Here is a 20,443-nt window from a genome sequence, read left to right as displayed (position 1 = left end):
GTATATTAGAATTTAGAATAAGGGATTCAGAGGTTCTGCAGGAATTATATTACCTATCTCCTGGAATACATATCATGTACCTCTAGGAAATATAATGCATATTATGTTATCATGTACCAGGAATGATACTAGACTCTTTACTTTGTCTCATTTAATCTTGACTGGTATGTGTGCATGTGTATTAAACATATATACAATAATATATATACACAAAGACATATATACTATATATATATTTATAAAACATATATATTTATAAAACATATATTTATATTTGTATATACACACACACTATATATAAAAATATATATTTATAAAACATATATATTTATATATGCACACACACAGTATGATAAGTCATATAATCATATATAAAATGAGAAAAAGTTTAGTATCATTCCTGGTGCATAGTATGCATTTACTACTATTGTTAATACTGTCCATTGAGAATAGAAAAGATAGATTTTTATGAAAAAAAGATTCAATTAAAAAAACTGGAGAATAGACAGTATATTTTCATTTTTGTAATTAAAAACAGAATAGAAATTGATCTCAAATCTATCCCCATACTTGATTTCTAGCTTTCAATTATGCATATAGCTTAATGGACTAAGGCCATATATCATCACATGCATAGAATGTTAGGTCTGTAAAGGCCAGTGTTGACTATCAGATATAGCTTCTTAATTTTACATATATGCAAATTGAGATCTAGCCTGTCCAATTGGTCCTCAAGATTTCTGGCTTTTTCCACTTTACACAGATGCAAAACACCTTGATGCAGTCTTGTTATTTAAAAAGTATGTTTGTTTGTTTGTTTGTTTTTCTCTCTTCAGATTTTTGGAAGAAATGTTTTCACTTTTAATTTGCACATCAGTTTCCATGCATCCAAAACCTCTGTCCTCTTTGACAAGAAGCTATTATGTAACTAAAAACAAGGCATTCAGAGTTGCAAAATTAGCTTTGAGTGCCTGGAACTGTGGGACTGATTCTTAGAGTTAATCATTACTAATGGCTTTCCCATTAGTAATCAGTAATTATTATCTGGGATTGGTTCGTGATAATAACTCAGGAGCCTCCTGATGTCTAGCTCAGCCATGATTAAATGTTACTTGTGAAAACAGGGTGATTTTTTTTTTGTTTTTTGTTTTTTTTGAAAACAGGGTGATTTTTAAGCTCTGACCAGTTGACTACTATTGGTATATTCTGGGAAAGATGTGAAGAGAGAGTTTCCCTATGCCATTTTCAAAATGAATTCGATAGCTCCTTACTTTGTTTCTTTAACTGGTCTGCTAGTCTCATTATGTGAGAGATACTATTAGCATATACAGTATCGTCTTATCATGAAAACAGATTCTAAAACGAAAACAAACAGAAAGCCACGCTAGCTCAAAATCTATTTCCTTCAGTAAACCTCCCACGAAAATCCTTAATTTACCTAATACTTTGAACCATTCATTTTTATTTTTTTATTATTTATTTTAAAATTTAATTTATTTTTTAAATTTACATCCAAGTTAGCATATAGTGCAACAATGATTTCAGGAGAAGATTCCTTAATGCCCCTTACCCATTTAGCCCATCCTCCCTACTTTGAACCATTCAAAAGAAATCTCAGAATATTGAATTCCATAAAAAATTGAAAAAAACATTTCTGTTATTTATCTCTGAATGTGCTGTAAGTCCCCCCCCCCCCCCGTTATTTACGTAAAATCTCTGCCCATAGCAGGCAGCTCTGGATTTGAGTCTTGGTTCAGTTATTTTCTAGCTGCATGATATTGGGCTAATCAGTTTGCTCATCTATAATATAAGGATAAAAATGGGACCTGTCTCATGGAATTGTTATGAAGATGGAAATAACATATGGAAGGCATGTGGCACAGTGCCTGGTTCATAGTGACTGCTCATCAGTGTCTGTGATAATTACTGTCAGCCCATGGGGGCAGTCAGGTGTACTGAGGGGAGCATGGGCTCTACAGGGGCTCAGTTCTGGGGTCCAATTTTGTCTGCCACTTCCTGTGTGCGGCATCTTGAGAAATTTAATTAACCCTTTGAGCCACTATTTCCTCATTTCCAAAATGGAAATACTGTAGTAATAATACAGATCACTGGGTTGTCGTGAGGAAAGTGCCTGTTAAGACCCTTTTCTCGCAACCGATTATCAACAAGTTAACATTTATCCACAATTCCAAGGGCAAGGCTAAGCCCAAGGTGTCACAGGAAGTTTCAAAAGAAAACAAACTCCTATTCTCCACCACGGGCAAGGAGAGAATCGAAGAAAATCAAGCCAAACATGTACAATGAGAGTTGCTGATGTATATATGCACATTAAAAGTGGGTCTCTAATCCATGCCCATTTATATTTTTCCCAATATGCACGTGGAGAAATTCTCAATTAGAGCCTCTTCCCTGGTATTTTTAGACGTCAGTAGATCTCCAAAGCCCAGCCGAAATATAGGGCTGATTAAAGACTAGAGAAACTGGAACCGTCACAAACTGTACGTGGCCAGTGCCACAGAAACTAGGAATAAAACAAACCTTTCTAACCAAGGGCAGATCACCTTCGTCTCGTGGAGGTAAATGGAAGGGCGAAACGCAGGTCAAGTTGTGCCGGCACCGACAAAAGCGACTGGCGAAGGGCCCCTTCCCGGCAACACCAGCTTTTCCTCATCTCGGTCATGGAGGATTTTCCAAGCTTCGTGCCTGACCCCAGGCGTGGCGCCCGCGCCGGCCCAGCTGACGAGGAGTCGAGGCGGCAAGGAGAACTCCAGTCCTCACACGGTTAAACCTCTCCCAAGGAGACTGGAGGAGGGAGGAGGGAGAAGGGAAGAGGGAGGGTCCCCGCCCACAAAAACGAAGATAATATCATCCTGGCGCCCCGCCCCCACACCGGGCCGGCCCCCTCCCCCGCCCCTCGCCCCCCGCCCCCCGCCCAACTCGGGACGGACCCTCAGGCCGCACCTGCACGCGCGCACACGCCCCCCCGCGCGCCGGCCACCACGCGCGCCAGGCCTCAGAGCCGCCGGCGGCGGACCGGGGCGCCCTCCTTCCCGCCCTGCCTCAGCCCCTGCGCCGCCGCCGCCGCCGCCGCCGCCGCCGCCCTCGGCACGCGCCCGCCGCGGCTCGTCCGCACCGCCCAGCCTCGGCGCGGACCACGGCCGGCGGGGCCGCAGCCGCGCGCTCCTCTCCGCCGCGGGCCGCGGACGCCGCCACCTAACCGCCGAGCCCGCGGGGCGCGGAAGCTGATCAGAGCCCGGGCCGCGGCGTGAGGGTGCGCGGGCCGCCGACGCGGTTGTTCGCTGCGCTCGGGCTCCCGCGAGGACTGTCTCCGCCTCCTCTTCCTGCGACCTCCTCAGTCCTCAGCATCCTCCTCGCGCTCCTCAAAAGCACCCTCTCACGCCCCACCCGCGGGAACGAGGCTTCAGGAATTCAGGGGAGTGGCTGTGGGGGCGCGTCGCGGCTCCCCGCTCGGCCAGCCCCTCTTCCTAGACATGGTCTGATCCCCATTGTAAAAGCTGCGCCCCGAAGAGGAGGAGAGAGTGGTGTTCCCGGCTTGGGGCTGCAGGAATCTCTTCTTGCTGAAGCTCTTGCATTATTTTAGGGTGGGGCGGGGAGGGCCCTGGATTTTGGGGAGTGGGGGTGGGCGGGGAGGAGGACCCGGGGTGGGGGGAAAGGACTCTGTGAGGGAGCCGGTGGAAGACTATGGGGAAGGACCAGGAGCTGCTGGAAGCTGCCCGCACTGGAAATGTGGCTCTGGTGGAGAAACTCCTGTCTGGCAGGAAAGGAGGGATCCTGGGCGGTGGATCCGGACCCCTGCCCCTTTCTAATCTGCTAAGGTAAGGACGGGAACCAGTTCTGGGATTGCATACCTCGTTTTGCATTGTGATAGATACGTCCTCCTCTTCATGGTTAGTGCACCTGGTGGCTGCCAGCGATTCATTCTTAAATTAGGCAGGAAAACAGACTGTGTGTGTGGAGAGGAGGCACGAGGTTCCCAGTCAGATTGATGCCTTAGATTCTTTGAGTAATTTGAAAATAGCCTTCCATCAATGCGTCAGTAGCTACTTTTCTCTGAACTGTGGTGCAGAACTTGTACATGTACTAGTGTTGTTGGAAGAAAATCGGTGTTCCACTCGCTTTCCATCAGCATTTATTATGTATTTTCAGTGTCGAACCCAGCCTTTTTTGTCTATTTGCATGAAATTGGTAGAGAAGCTATTGCGTGCATTCACTTACCCTGCAAAAAGCCACGGCCTTTGGTTGCTGCTACCTTCTCTTGCAGAAGGCATTTGCTGTGCTGTGGGTTGTGATCCCACAAAATGAAGCAAGCGAACCTTCTGATGAGATGTCATCTGTACAGGGTGTGTGTAAAACTTGATGAGGCAGGTTAGCAGCCCCAGCAGTACTTCCAGTTACCTGGACTTAGCTCAGTGCAACTTGGTTTTTAGGACCAAGGATGCCAGGTCAGGATTGGGATAGTGTGTATGGAATGTAGTAGAGGCCTTTTAATATGAAGATGTTGCGGGCGAGACTAATATTGCTTGGATACTCTTTCTAAGATGACATTTAAAAAAAATGTCAAGGTCTTTATTCAGCAGGCAGTACCTTAGAAATAGGGTTGATTTGCATATTTGAGAAACTGCGAACTTGAGAGTTGAATTGATGGACGAATTAAATAAGAGGGAAGAAGCCTGAAGAATATTCATTAGATAAAATGCAAGGAAAGCTCTTTAGTTTATAAAATTGTGGCTATTCACTTTACCCTGGATATTTTTGGAGGCATCAATCATCATTCATAGCTTCACCCTAAAACATCTCTTTAGCAACCCAGCTGTACTTGTAAAAATTTGAAAAATCCAAATGATTTTTTTTTTTTTTTGGTTTTTAAATACTCTTTTGTGCTACTCTTGACAAGTGTTTAATACAGATTTTTGGATGATGATATTGTGTTCTTTACACAAGTTCTTAGATGTTGTAGTGGTCAGACAATGCAGTTAATTATAGTACTGGCCTGTAGGGAAAATGAAAACATTTGTATTAGAGTGAAATGAATTTAGTTGGCAAATAGTTGATGGGATTTTAAAAAGCTCCATATATGATCATATATACTTAATAGTGACATTTTATTGGAATAATAATTCACTTCAGATCAATGAATGAATATGGGACATTTTTTTAGTTGATCTTAGGAGCGATGACTCTTTGGGTGTACTCTGTTGGTAAGTAATTTTTACTTTCAAACACAAGTAGACAGTGTGGACATGTTTCAGATTATAGCTCTAATAACTGCCCCTAGTCATGGGTTATTTATACAAAAGCAGTTTATCTGGTTACGGTTTTAAAGTTGCAGGTAAAGTAAATGTGTTTACCAGTTGATTGAATTAGTTGTAAGAATGATTATGGCTAGAAACCTGTATTCTGAAAGAGGTTTCTAAATAATCAATTCCTTTGGACAAACACTAAGGAATTCTTTGGGAACAGTGATAACTTCAGTTAATGTTATTAAGATAAATAATATTTTAAAAAGCATATCTTTGTGATAGAACTTAAAGGCAAACATCTTTTAAATACTTTCTCTGTTGTGCCATTTAAAAAAAAGAGTAGGTGGCAAATTTTAGGAATAAAATACCAACTATTTAATGTTGGTAAACTAAGTTGTTAAACTTCTTGAACAAGAGGTTTTTTCTCTTTTGCTGGTTTTGTCAGGGGTGAGAGCTCTATAACAAATGTGCACAGAAAACAAAAGTAAAAAAACGTTCTCATGAGTTTGAACCAAGTTGTAAAAGTCAAAATCAAAACCAATAACCCTTAAACTTGCATCTATCGCATACTAAATGAACAACCAAAACAATGTCTTTGAAGAATATGACGGTTGAAATTGCATTGGGTGATCCTTTGCATAAAATGAAATTCCTAAGAAAGCACATTTAATTTAGTTGTTACTTTATTTCACAAATGATTGTGTTCAAAAATTTATTTACATAATGATGGAGAAGGTGGCCCCTCCCTCTTCAAATATAATGACGCTTGGACATTTTAAAATACTTCGGAATGACCGCAGAATAGGTTTGCCACTACCTCCCCCCTGCCTTTATTAGTTGTGTAATAGGTAGTGTCAGATAACTGTGCTAAATGCTTACTTGTATCATTTCCTTCAATTCTTATATCAGCCTTAAGTGGCTGAGCCTCAGTTCACAGGTGAAGAACTAGAGATAGGAAGATAAGGACTTGCCCAAGGTCACTTAATTAGTAATGGCAAAGATTTGAAGTTCTGTGATTTAAATTTGCTTTTCCACATTGTAAGTCTTATTCATTGATTCTATTTGATTTGTGAGTTTAAAATACGTAGTTTAGTCTACTTTTTTTTTTTTGCTATGAATAATCTGATTTAAAAATCCTTAATTTTTTTCCTAATGACAAATAAATCCTCATGACTGCCCTTTGGGGGATCACTAAGAACTTTTCTGAAGATGGTTTTGATGACATATTCCCAAGTGAGCAGTAGATATATGATAGGGAATCAGGTATGCTTGGGTGACACTGCAGTTTTCAGCAAAAGAATGACCTTGAATAAATATAAAAATCTTTCTAAGCCTCACTGTTCTCTTCTAGAAAATGGGAATAGTTATAGTAGCTATCATACAGAGTTGTTGTAAGAATTAAATGAAATATGAAGAAATGAATGCAAAGCATTTAACACATTGATGTTTTATCATTAGTGTTGTTATTTCTCATGCAGCTTTAAAGCATTTGACCTTATTTCTTAAGGTCTTGATTACTAAAGATTTGCTTCATATTGGACATGGAGTAAAGTTCCTTAGTAAATTTTCCACTAGAATTATAGAATCTATAAATAAAACGGGACCTTTTATCCAACTTCTGACCTAGAGGAATCACCTGCAACATCTTTTACCAGTTAGTTATTCTAGCCTTATAAAACTCTTAAATGACTAGATCCATTCCTTTTTTTTTTTTGACAGCTCTAATTATTAAAAACATTCTCCTTTTATTGAGTTGATATCCACCTCGCTGTAATTTCTTATTTTTATTTTATTTTTTTAGTGTTTATTTATTTTTGAGAGAGAGAGAAATAGAGACAGAGCATGAGCAGGGAAGGAGCAGAGTGAAGGAGCACAGAATCTGAAACAGGCTCCCAGGCTTTGAGCTGTCAGCACAGAACCTGACGAGGGGCTCGAACTCATGAACCACCAGATCATGACCTGAGTGAAGTTTGACGCTTAACTGACTAAGCCACCCAGGCACCCCTGACCTCCCTGTAATTTCTAGCAGTTGGTATTATTTGGAAGTGGAATATAGGTGAACTTACATTTTCATACTTTTCACTATTCTCTTTTTTCCCTTCTTTGCATATTCTCAAGTTCTGCAATGACTCTTAAAGGTGGTGAGCAGAAATGAACAAAATGCACTAAGATATCAGTTGACCATTGTGAATATACTGGGACCTGATATACTGTTGAATTAAAAAAAAAAAACAGGTTTCAAAACAGCATTTGTGGTATGACCCTATTTTTTTTTTAAGAAAAAGTAAGTGTGAAAATTTATAATGTACATGAAAAAGTCTAGAATGATAAACACCAAAATGTAAAAAATAGCATTCATCCTTGAGTCGTAGAATTGTGGATGATCTTTATTTTCTTTTTGCTCTCTACATTTTCCAGTATTCTAAAATAAACATGTATTAATAGCAGCTACTAAAAACATTGAAATTATTACCTCTTTATTATTGATCTAAGATCTACCTTAATGAGGGTCAGTTTTTCTGAGGTATATAATGACATTGGCTCACATTGAGCAGATACTCAAAACTTCCAGGTATTTTTTTCAATGACTTATGAAGCAGTGGTTCCCCTATCATACTTGTAAAAGTGTGGATTGAATTTAAATCATTCCTATTACATTTAATCTTACTTGTTTTAGCCTGTATTTATAATCTATGTAGATCTTTTTGACTCTTGAGTCTGTCTTCCAGCATATTATCTTCTTCCTCCGCATCATCTATAGATTTAATATGCATGTTTTCCATAATTGGAATTCCACACACCATGATATGTCTCTAAAGAACCTTTCTTTAGCCTACTATAAATTTAAAAGTAGCAATACTTATACATGGTATTTCTACCAACATTGAAGCCACTTAATAGAACTCTCATTCAGCTGCTTCTCTCTGATGTACCTGTGAGAATCTTTTGAGGTATTTTATCCATTGCCCTTCTGAAGTCATGCTGTGTCCTGTTTATGGCGTTCCTTTGATATACCTCTAGTATTAAGTCTATAAATTCCACCCAAATCAGGCTACTTTATTATAGCTTGTTTATGGTAGCGAACCATGGATGATGGATGCCTAGTTCTGATGAAAATTCCTTCTATGCCCTTGTACCTAATTCTTCTGGGTCTGGATATACTTTGTCTGTTATGATCTCTGTCTGTTTGAAGTTTCAATAATCCCTAACATTATTTGTTTATACTTTCTGGTTTGAAAATGATTTTCACTAGGGATGGTAGGAGCAAAATGGAAGTTGGGAAGAATCAGATTCTTGGCATTGTTAGATGTTACAGGAAATTCTCTTGTGGTCTAAAACAAGCAAGTTTTACAGTTATTCTGTCAGAATTTAAGTTTACATTAACTGTTATAGAAGTGAACTTTTTATAACTCCCTCCATTTTTTCAAACTTAGTTGAAAGGGACATTAACATTTCCCCAGGTAAATACTTCTTTTTTGTGTTTGTTTTCATTTATACTTCTCATTACCCCCTTTTGTCCTAAAGAATTCTGAGCTCATTAGAGCTCATCAGAGTATTCAAATTGAATCACCTCCTTTTTCTTCCTCCATATGATATGTGAAATTTTATTTTATTTAACATCTTTCATGAGACAGCTGCAAAACCTTTTAAAGTCTCTTTGGCACAGCCACCTTTTAATGCAAACAAAAACAATTCCTATTTAGTATGTGTATTAAATCATTTCTTTCTTAATGAGTCAAGATTAAGAATTATTTGTATTTTAATAAAACAAAAGTTTAATGCCTTAAATTTACTTGGTTTTCTTAATGAATCAAAGGCTTGCATACTATATATACTATTTTTAGTAAATTCTTGTTGGACATAAAGAATTGAATTCTCAAGACTCCCATGTGACAAAGTAAATCAGTAAGAAGTAGGGGAAAATAGTGTCTAGTCCTTAAAGACATATAAACCAGAGAGTTATACATTTTTCAGATTTAGGATTCAGTTCATGAAGTTTTTGGTGATGGGTACAAGTTGATAAGAGGCAACTCCAAAGTGTTGTAATTTTCACAACTATTTGGGCAATTGTGGTTATTGGGACTCTGATAAAGGTACTCACTTTCGGGGAAACTGCATTGGTTAAATGGAATAAATCACAAATAGAGCAGTTAAACTGCATGAAAATGTTATATCTATAAAAATAGGCAAGTTGCAAGTGGGTTATCTATTTTAGATAGTAATGATGTTTGAAGCGGTGATTGCACCATTATGTTCAGGGAACTGTGTCTGCCAGAGTGAACAGTGCCAGCTGCACAATGGGGAGTAAGGAGAGAGGAGAAGGAATTTTGGTATTGACCTCTTTCTCTACTAAGCTAGGTTTTCAGCTTCCTCTTCCAAACAGTAAGACTGATGTGTAGCAGGGAATTAGGACAGCCAGTCAGTGGCTACTACTCACCCTGTCCATTCTTACATTGCCTAATTCGTAGTGTATCTCAGTGGTTTCTTACAGTTGGTGGAAGGGTAGAACAAATCTTGACTGACATTAATGCAGAAGCTTACAATATTCAGCATTGCTTCTATTGACTTTAGCAATTTAACCTCTCAGGTGACAGTAAACACAATGTGGTTTGTTCAATTGTATACTGAAATAATTTATTATGTATTTGATGCAGTTTTGGAAAGTTCTTTCAAGGAGCCTATTTTAGGACATTCTTCTTGAGTATTTAACTAGAAATGGAAGGTATAATTCAAATAAAGGGTTAGAAAAGACTAATTTTATCCTATAGAACCTGAAGTTTTTAAACATTTAATGCATTTTAGTGTATCTTTGGTTCCATTTTAAACATATTGTGGTATAGCTTTAGTTAATTGAAATATGATGAGTTTTGGTTTTTCATCATAGAATATTTTATATTTTTAAAAGCAGGAATTTACACAGAAGACTCATCTGTGTTTTAGTTCTTTCTCATGTATGTGATGACATGGTCAGGTACACCATATGGCAGGCAGAGGCACAATGCCAGTTTAAAATCCAGTGAAATTTCTTGTGTAACACAGATCTAGGATCTCATCTTAGAGTCCAGTTTTCTTCCTTTGCATCAGGAGGACAGGAAGTGAATTCTGCATTTTTGTTAAACATGGGTCTGGCATGAAACTGGGTGACTTTTGAGGGTGGATCAAAATATATAGTCAAGGATAAATTTTGTTTTTCTTAGGTTCTTCTGCAGTCTTCAAAGAGTGTTCATCTCTGAATCTGTTTCTGAGAGATAGTGCTAACTTAATTTAACAGCATGTCATCAGGAATGTGTAAAATGGAACTTAGATTCAGTTGTGCTGTAGAGTTTTTTAGGTTCTGTTGTGTTGTGAGAGCAGCTTTATTTAAAGTGGCTAATTACTTCTAGTTAAGTGAACTGAGACAGTTGGCCTAGACTTGTCATCATTCTTTGATCAAATTGAATCAATCTTGACTAATAGATGTGGTCATCAACAGCCAACCTCATTTCTTGCTGCCTGCTTGATACTTCTGTTCCCCACACCACATTTCCTTTAATCCTTCCTACCCAAAACTCTCTCTCTCTCTTTTAAACAATTTTTTTTTTTTTTTTACAAAGAAAACCTCTTCTCCATTTTAATTACTGCAAGTTCACCCTGGTTCTAGTTTTTGTGCCAAGTGTCCCTCTCCTAAGGAAAAGCAGAATTTGTGTGAGGAGAAGAGTTGGGATGGACTGTATAGTGAGTGAGACATAGATTAAGAAGAACAAATACTGGACCTTCAAAAGCAAAGAGTTTACAGAGTTTGCTTTCATCATGTCGTTTCCTGCCTACCTCAATGTTAATTTCTCCTCTGACTGTGGGCTCAGTGCCTTGTATCTTTCCTAACTTCATCTCACCTTGAAACACTGTTTGTGGGAGCTGAAGTGTGATTGATTGGTAAAGCCTTTTGGGAAGAGGAAGCTGTTTTAGTATTTTCATTTAAAGGGGAAACAAGAGGTGCCTGATGGCTCAGTTGGTTGAGCGTTCGACTTCATCTTGGGTGGTGATCTCGTGGTTCGTGGGTTCGAGCCCCGTGCGGGGCTCTGCACTGACAGCTTGGAGCCTGGAGCCTGCTTTGAATTGTGTGTCTCCCAATCTCTCTGCCCCTCCCCTGCTCATGCTCTGTCTCTTTCTCTCAAAAGTAAAGTTAAAAAAAAATATTTAAAGGGGAAACAAAACTTTAGGCCCACATAAGAATGCTTTGGAGCTCTTATTAGCAGAGCTGATGGAATGAATTTTGCCAGATTTGCAAGAGGGGTTCTTTAAAGGTGGTCATTGGGGTGCCTGGGTGGCTCAGTCGGTTAAGCGTCTGACTTTGGCTCAGGTCATGATTTCGCCGTCCATGAGTTCGAGCCCCCCGTCAGGCTCTGTGCTGACAGCTCAGAGCCCGGAGCCTGTTTCAGATTCTGTGTCTCCCTCTCTCTGACCCTCCCCCATTCATGCTCTGTCTCTCCCTGCCTCAAAAATAAATGTTAAAAAAAAAAAAAAATAAAGGTGGTCATTAATTCTGCCTTCTTTACAAGGTTGATGCTGTAGAAAGAGGAGGATTTGATTGGAGAAATGAGAAATGGGATAGCATAGGGCTCGTGTTGGAAAAGACTTTTATTTTTGCTAATTATTTAGTCCCTAGAACTTTAAAAAAATTTTTTATTTATATAAAAGTTTTTATTTATTTATTTTGAGAGAGAGCGCGTGTGTGAGTGCACACACATAATTGGGGGAAGGGCAAAGAGGAGAGACAGAATCCCAAGCATGCCCTGTGCCATCAGTGCAGAGCCCTATGTGGGACTTGAACTCATAAACTGTGAGATCATGATGTTTACTGAGATCAAGAGTCAGATGCTTAGCACCACCCAGGTGCCCCACTAGAACTTTGTATTGGATATGTTATATTAGCACACCTGTCTTAGATATCAGCATGTGGTATGTTTGCCTGTTTCCAGAAGTTATTCCTTAGATGTACATATGTATTATATAATCGGAGGTGATAAGGACATGGTATAGAATTGTAGAAGAGCTTTGACATCTAATGTGGTTTGAGATTCAAAATCTTTTAAATGCATTTTCTTATTATTTAGAACTTCAGTATCTGGGTTATTTCATAAACATATGTTTTACTGTACAGGGAAGGCATTTGAAGTTATGAGCCCTGGATCACAATCCCAATTTCATTCTTCCACATTAAAGTTTTCTTTCTTTCTTTCTTTTTTTTTTTTTTCCTTTTTGGCCTAAATTGCTATTTAGCCAGTTTGAGTCCTACTTTGGTACCTCTAGTTGCAGATCTGCATTTTAAATGTTTTATGTATCATATAAATATGCTAAATATAGTATTTTATGTTTTGAATATACTAAAAAACTGCTATATTTACTTACAGAATTGTCCCTGTTTTGTATAGCTATTTTACTCTTAGTATGGGACATGAGAGTGAGTGGGAGTGTGTTTGGGAGGAGTAGCAGGAATTATGCAGAGACGTTCATTGGCATGGTAAACTGCAGCAGAGGGGTGCTCCAGGACAGAGTTTGCCTGTTTATTTGCTTGTGCTAGTGACCAGAGTGATCTGTCACTCTGAAGTTTGATAGAATCTTTGAAGAGAGAATCAGAGAAGGTGAAGAATTATGAACAATGGTTAAAGTATTCCTATAAGTTTTTTTCACTGGTATGTTTTATGATATATATTAGGGTGTATTTAGGCCATGACTTATTAATCAATGAACCAACCACTTTCCAACTAACCAACAAGTCAGTCAGGATTTCATAGGGAACTGACATCCAAGAACAATAACAAAGAATGCTCATTATTTTCACAGATGTTTATTGAGTACCTTGTGGATTCTAAAATTGAATGAGAGCATTTCTACCTAACCCCAAGTATTTGTAGAAATCATGGAACAGATATGCCAACACAGGGGTGAAGGACAGCGTGATATTTATTTTAATGGAACTACCAAGGTAGTGTGACAGGAATATGAAGAGCAAGACGGAGGCTCCCTTAATTCTCTCTGGAAGGAGTAGTCAAGGCAAACTTCAAGAGAAGAGGTGATTCCTGAATCTTATTGGATGAATGGGAGTTTGCCAGGCTGACAGTTTGAGGGAAGGGCTTTCCTAAAGAAGGAATAGTGTATTCAATAATGGTATTTGAAAATGTAGAATATAATTTGGGGTATTATAAGTTTGGCTTAGAGCATGGATAAGAGATAAGTCTGGAGATTGAAGGATTTGTCTGCTGCCCTAAGGAGTTTGAACTTAATCCGAAGGGCATGGTGATCCATTGACTTTTTTTTCTCCAGTTTTTCATATGTAACTTATGTATGTGTTTATGATGATAACATGACTGTTTCAAGTAACTGGGTAAAAGATGAAAAAAATCACCCCTAATTCTATTGCTAAGAACTATTTGTTCATATGTATGTTAAATATAGTTATTAGATAAAGCATACATTTTGAATCCTCAATTTTTCACTTAGTAGTTATCATAAACTTTTTCAGTGTTATTACAAATTCCTCATAATTATATTTTTAATGGCATCATTAAAATACTCCATTTAATACAGAATTTTCATAGACCTCCTGTATTAGAATCAACCCTGTGGTTGTTTGTTAAACATGAGTTTCCTGGTCTCACTTTAGACCTACTGGGTTAGAATTTTTGAGTAAAAGGTTTGGGAATATGCATTTCATAAGCTTCCTTAGGTAATTGTGTCTTTTTCAAATATTTATGTTGAGAGAGAGAGAGACAGAGACAGAGACAGAGAGAGTGATGGAATGTGAGTGGGGGAGGGGCAGAGAGAGAGGGAGAGAGAAAATTCCCATCAGGGTTTGCACTGTCAGTGCAGACCGGATGTGGAGCTCTATCCCATGAACCATGAGATCATGACCTGAGCCCATATCAAGAGTTGGATGCTCAACTGAGACACCCAGGTGAACCCTCCCCACGACCAGTTGTATATATCTTTACTTAAATATTCTTTTAATCTAGATACCTGGATGATTTTTACTTTATTTATTATTATTGTTATAAGTAGTGTTATGGTGAACATTGTCATACAAAACATCTTTCTCATAAAGTATTTCTTAGGATATATTTCTAGAAGTGAAATTGCTAGTATTAGTGTTCCAAATTGCTTTATTTGCTTTATATCCAATCTTCAGTCCTGAAAGATATATATTATTAACCCCATATTTACATATGGAGCAAAAGAGAAGAAAAATTGAATAACTTTCCCAAAGTTGCAAAGCTAGTAAGTGACAGACAAGATTCAAATTCAGGTCTTTCCAGTCCCCACGTAACTTTTTATTATGCCATGTTGCTTTCTTGTTCCATAGGGATCAGTGTATGTCGTGGATTAAAATATGAAAATACCAGTGTGTTTCCAGTATGTAAATAGAAAGTACATTTTCTACAAAATTATATAGAAACATATTTCAGTTCCTACATAATTTTCAATTATTTTTATGCTCATCATGTAATTTTGCGTTATAGGCAATATTTTGTTTACGTTTGTTTCTTGATAGCAGATGAATGATAAACTGAATTCGGTGTTAAAATAACTTGAGATGTCTTAGGATATTTCTTCATCAGTTACCATTTTTACTTTAAAATAGGGTGGAACTCTTTTATCCAAAATTTTTGGGTGCTTAATGGTATCTAACTTCTGTTGTCTTCAAAGGTGGTTTAATAACTTGTCCATGCCACGTCTCCAGATGGGTGTGATTTATTTCTCCTCATTTCTTCCTTTTCATGCAAAGGAAGAAAATACAGTGTTCACCATCGTTTTCATTTAATTTCATTTAACTTTATGATTCATCTGTTCAAGCCAGTAAGTCTGAGCTCATAGTTTTAACTGAGCTCATTATTAGCTCAAGGATCTTGTCAAATCTAGTGTTAGGGTCTGTAGAAAAACCATGTAACCAGGCAGTTTGTCCTTATGACCTTCTCATCCCCTGTTTGTGTTCCCCTCTGTCCCTTTGCTGAGCCTTTGTTGCTTTCTTATTCTGGGGCATTCTTTGTCTTTTTTTTACCTGAAACCTAGAATTTTTCAGTTGTATCCTGTACTACCAAAAAATTTTCTAAATTGCATCTTATTCCCTCATGCCATAGATCTACACTGAAGAAACAGTAAATGTCATGGTAGAAAGAAGCAACAGAATGTAATGGAAAAAGTCAGTCTTAAGTTTGAATGAAAACTCTGCCACTGAATGGACATTTGGCCCTGAGAAAGTTAGTTAACTTCTTTGGACTTTCAGTCTCCTGATTTACACTTGATCTTAGCCAAAAGGCCGAGAAGCGATCAGTCTCCTGATTTAAAAGTGAGGATGATATTATGTATCTTGTAGATTTGTAAGGATTAAAGAGAATTTATATAAAACATCTAGCATAGGGCCTTTCACATAGGAGGGACTCATGTGTTTTGGTGGTTATTATTATTACTGAGACATTATGCTGTGTAAGGAATAATTGTATAAATTTCATGAGTATCTCTATTTGATGTGAGCTATGGGATATTTGCATATTAATAGGTCACTTCTTTAGGTACGTTGTCTTAACCTGAATCTTTAATGGTGTAGGCACCAAGACAGACCACTGGGGGTGATATATTTGCTCAGTGTTCCTCTGATCCCAGACATAGGGATTACTTTTTTCTGCCTACTTTTAGGAGTAATACTTGGTCACCAGATATTTAACATTAGTTGTTATCTTCCACATTTCTCACAAAGCTAATTTGAGCAGAAAGAGATTGTGTTCCTCTGGAGTTGTACATGCTGTGCTATAATAATCCATGCGGTTAATGGTTTCCTAATAAGCTTATCATTGATATTTTCTTTATCTTGCTTTTTAAAGCATTGTTAATTGACAAATATTTTGAGGGTGTGTACTATGTATTCAGCATGGTGATGGTGCTTTGGAGTATAGAAAATAGATTCTTCCCTCTAGGCAATTATGGAAGTTACACACAGGAGATGATAGCTAATTATATAGTAGTTTCTAATTTCATGGAATGTAAGCTCACAAATTCAGCTTTTTCTCTTGACAAGTCCAGTGTCAACATTCGCCTCCCATCTCCCATTGCATATCAATATATTGCTCTGAATCTGACCATGAGTCATGTTTAAGTAATTCTTTTTTTTTTTTAATGTTTATTCACTTATTTTGACAGAGAGAGAGAGGGAGAGAGAGAGAGAGCATGCATGTGCAGGGGAGGGGCAGAGCGAGAGGGAGAGAGAGAATCCCAAGCAGGCTGTATATAGTCAGCATAGAGTCCAGCAAGGGGCTTGATCCCATGAACCATAAGATCATGGCCTGAACTGAAATCAAGTCTGCTACTTAACTGGCTGAGCCACCCACACACCCCAGGTTTAAGTAATTAAAAATTTTTTTTAAATGCTTATTTATTTTTGAGAGAGAGAGAAAGTGAGAGCGAGAGCGGGGGGAGGAGCAGAGAGAGATGGAGACACAGAATCTGAAGCAGGCTGCAGGCTCTGAGCTGTCAGTACAGAGCCTGACGTGGGGCCTGAACTCACAAACCATAAGATCATGACCTGAGCCAAAGTCAGACACTTAACCAACTGAGCTACTACCCAGGCACCCCACTTTGGGGAATTTTTAATGGTTGGAACTAGAATTATATTTTTCATTTTAAAATTAAAATAATTTTGATTTTGAAATAATCACATACTTGTGGAAAAGCTGGAACTATAGTTCAAATAACTTTTTCCTCGAACCATGTGAGACTGAGTTGTCAACCTGATGCCCTGTTACCTTTGGATGCTTTAGTTTGTATTTAGTTTGTATTTTCTAAAAGTAGGAATATTTCCCTATCTAACCACAATACAACTACTAAAAGCAGGAAATTAATATTGCTATTTTACAGCCGTTAGACCCCATTCAGGTTTTGGCAGTTGTCTCAACAATGCTTCATTGGAATCTCGTTCAAAATCACACATTACATTTTGTTGTCACACCTGCTTAATGTTCTTTGGTGTGGAACAGTTTATCAGTCTTTCCTTGACTTTTATGATCTTGATACCTTTTGAAGATGATAGGCCAGTTATTTTGTAAAATGTCCCTCAATTTGGGTTTGTCTGGTGTTTTCTTATGATTAGATCCACGTTATGCTCATCCTTGGCAGGAATATCACAGAAAGATGTGTGTTCTTTTTGTTATATCTTATCAGGTGGCATGTGATTTTGATTTTACTGTTGCTCATGATGCTCACTTTAATGACTTGTTTATGATAGTATGTTAGCTTTCACTATATACAATTACTCTTTTTCCCTTTGTAATAACTATTTTGTGGGGAGGTATACTTAACTATCTGAATATCCTGTTCCTCATCAGACTTTATTTATTTTATTGAAGTATGGACTCATGGTTTGCTATTTTATTGCATGGATTTTCAACGTTTATTTATTTTTGGGACAGAGAGAGACAGAGCATGAACGGGGGAGGGGCAGAGAGAGAGGGAGACACAGAATCGGAAACAGGCTCCAGGCTCTGAGCAGTCAGCACAGAGCCCGACGTGGGGCTCGAACTCACGGACCGCGAGATCATGACCTGGCTGAAGTCGGACGCTTAACCGACTGCGCCACCCAGGCGCCCCTATTGCATGGATTTTAATGTACTATTGTCATTGTTAATTTTGATGCTTAAATTGCCTCACACTTAGCCGGTGTAAGTCCTTTAAGACTGGCTTCTCTGAGTCATTCTTTGAGCATTTCCTTGATTTTGGTATCGGAAAATGTTCTAGGACTCATCTTTTTCTGCCTCAGTTCTGGATCAGCCATTTCTCTAAGAAGCCATAGTTCCTTTTATTGGAAAGTGGTAATTAGATGCTAAGATTTGGATACTAAGTATGTTCATTAGTGAAAAAAAAATATTCACACACAGAAATACACACATTTATATATATATATCTACCTATATTTATTGAAAACCATGGATTTACAATGATACATCTAACTCTAGTCCAACTCCACAGGCATGATTCATTTTGGTTTCTCCCTTCCTATATTTTTACATTCCTGCTCTGATACTGAAAAAGTTGGCTTCTGTTCTCTTTGGTACATATACTTATGTGATAAATCTCCCTGTATGCAACCAGTCCTCCTCTCCACTGCCATACTCTCCCAAGTTTGTCTTTATTACCCAACTCAGGCTGTGCCACCCACGTTAGTCTGTTCTACACTGACACCCTCTTGCCATTTACAGGCTCTGACTGTTTATGCCAGTTTGCATCTACAGAGGGATACCCTTTCTATCCTACTTGGGGTCTAACCACTTGAATTGGGTCACCTTTGCTGTTAGATGCTCTTTTTACCCTTTTTGGACTCTGGACACCCTATGTCTGGATGTTCCCTTCTGCCACCACCACACTGGAGCTTCACCCTACTGGAGCTGTAACCCTGTAACATCATGCACCTCCCCTGTAGTGATGCCCTTTCCAACTTACTTGGGCAGTGACACCCCATATTCAGCTGCCTTCAATATGAACATCTCCTCCCTTGGCTTCAGTTCTGTCACTTTGCCATAGGCTGCTGCAGCCTCCCTTCTCCCTCTGGTGTGGATGATTATCTTTCCCTGCCCTTCTTTATGGCTTTAGAGACTGAATTGTTTAGGAAGAGAAGGGAAATAGGAAGGAAAAGAGGGAAAAAGTCGGAGAAGTGGGACAAGAGAGTAACGTAATGCTGTATGGTGATGATGATGGTAAAAAGCTCTCTCCAGGTCAGCAATACTATACCCTTGTGTTGGAAGAAAGTTTGGCTTGGGGCACTTAACAATTCTAGCTAACATGGAGGTTATGACCAAAGCTTGACTACTGTGTGGCACATCTCCTGGACTCTATTTCTTCTGGCATTTTGGAGGACAGATGATGATAGTTTGATAGGTTGGTCAGCACTTTACATTTTTTAAATGAGCCTTTTCTTTCTTGTATATTATTATGGATGTGTAGTAGGCCTCCAGATTGACTGAGAGGCAGAAAATCTTTATATATTTTTTTCTCTGTTTAGCTTAAAGTATCATAATTGTCAGCAAAGTGCATTCTCAAGAATTTTAGTAAGATGATGATAATGCAAAAAAAAAGAATTACAAAAACACTGAGATAAGAACTGTCATTCACCGAGGAAGTTGAGTTTGCAGAATTTGATAGAGATAAGGATTTCAGCAAGTAGGTTTTTCTTGTTATATGATATTGCCACTATGATTTTTAAGAGGTCACAAAAAATATGTCAGGAAATTGACCAACTAACTATATTTTAAAATATGGTACATCTACATACATCTTGTAAAGTAATTACTGCTTCGAATGAACCAGGACAGTTAGTAATTCATACTAGGGATTTCCTAGACTTTAAATTATTGCCAGGAGTCCATAATTCCTAGAATCAAATCTAAGCAAAGAAATTTCCAGGTAGCTCTTTTAGTAAGCATTTGATATCGCTGACCAATACCCTCCTTACTTGCAAACAGTTGGAAAAAAATAGTTTGGGAACATTGCAGAAATAATTCATTCAGTTATGTTTGATACTTTAAAAGACCATTCATCTACTTATGCCAAATTCAAGAGAAAACAAGCAGCAGGCAGTATTATCAGTTGCTGCTCTCTCTTTCTAGGTGTGGGAAGACAAGCTCAATGGAATGGTGATCACAATTTTGGTTTTACTATCTAAGAAGGGAACCAAAGAGGCCTGGATTTATTTATTTATTTTTTTAATTTTTTTTTTCAACGTTTATTTATTTTTGGGACAGAGAGAGACAGAGCATGAACGGGGGAGGGGCAGAGAGAGAGGGAGACACAGAATCGGAAACAGGCTCCAGGCTCTGAGCCATCAGCCCAGAGCCTGACGCGGGGCTCGAACTCACGGACCGCGAGATCGTGACCTGGCTGAAGTCGGACGCTTAACTGACTGCGCCACCCAGGCGCCCCCAAAGAGGCCTGGATTTAAACAACACACTTAATGTGCAAGATAATATCTGGGGATCTAAAGAGATAATTTTTCTTACTGTTTTTTTTTACCCTCTTAACCTTTTCTTATCAGCAGTAACACTTCTAATAATGTATGACATTTTCATAATATTTCTTTTTGTATCTTGGCTTTCTATTTTTAAGGAATCTTTGGGTTTACACTTTGCAGTTCGTGACATTCATTTGCAGAACAAGAGACCACA

At 38.4% G+C, this 20,443-nt stretch overlaps 1 protein-coding gene across 5 annotated transcripts in view; it reads left to right on the top strand.

The window, feature by feature from the left end:
* The first annotated feature begins 3,666 nt into the window (after nucleotides 1–3,666).
* Nucleotides 3,667–20,443, top strand: part of ANKS1B (ankyrin repeat and sterile alpha motif domain containing 1B) — a 1,075,523-nt gene continuing 1,058,746 nt past the window's right edge. For all 5 annotated transcript variants that reach the window (XM_047066127.1, XM_047066126.1, XM_047066125.1 and 2 more), the window contains exon 1: nucleotides 3,667–3,836. In XM_047066127.1, coding sequence (XP_046922083.1) covers nucleotides 3,703–3,836 — 134 coding nt within the window. In that variant the 5' untranslated portion in view covers nucleotides 3,667–3,702. The remainder of the gene's footprint in view (nucleotides 3,837–20,443) is intronic.

This window comes from Lynx rufus, unplaced genomic scaffold (assembly GCF_022079265.1).
Source record: "Lynx rufus isolate CCGP_SWC_20201006 ecotype Redwood Valley unplaced genomic scaffold, mLynRuf1.p SCAF_7, whole genome shotgun sequence".
In the NCBI taxonomy this organism is placed as follows: Eukaryota; Metazoa; Chordata; class Mammalia; order Carnivora; family Felidae; genus Lynx; species Lynx rufus.
The sequence above is the reverse complement of the archived record's forward strand: the minus strand, read 5'-3'. Positions and strand labels throughout refer to the sequence as shown.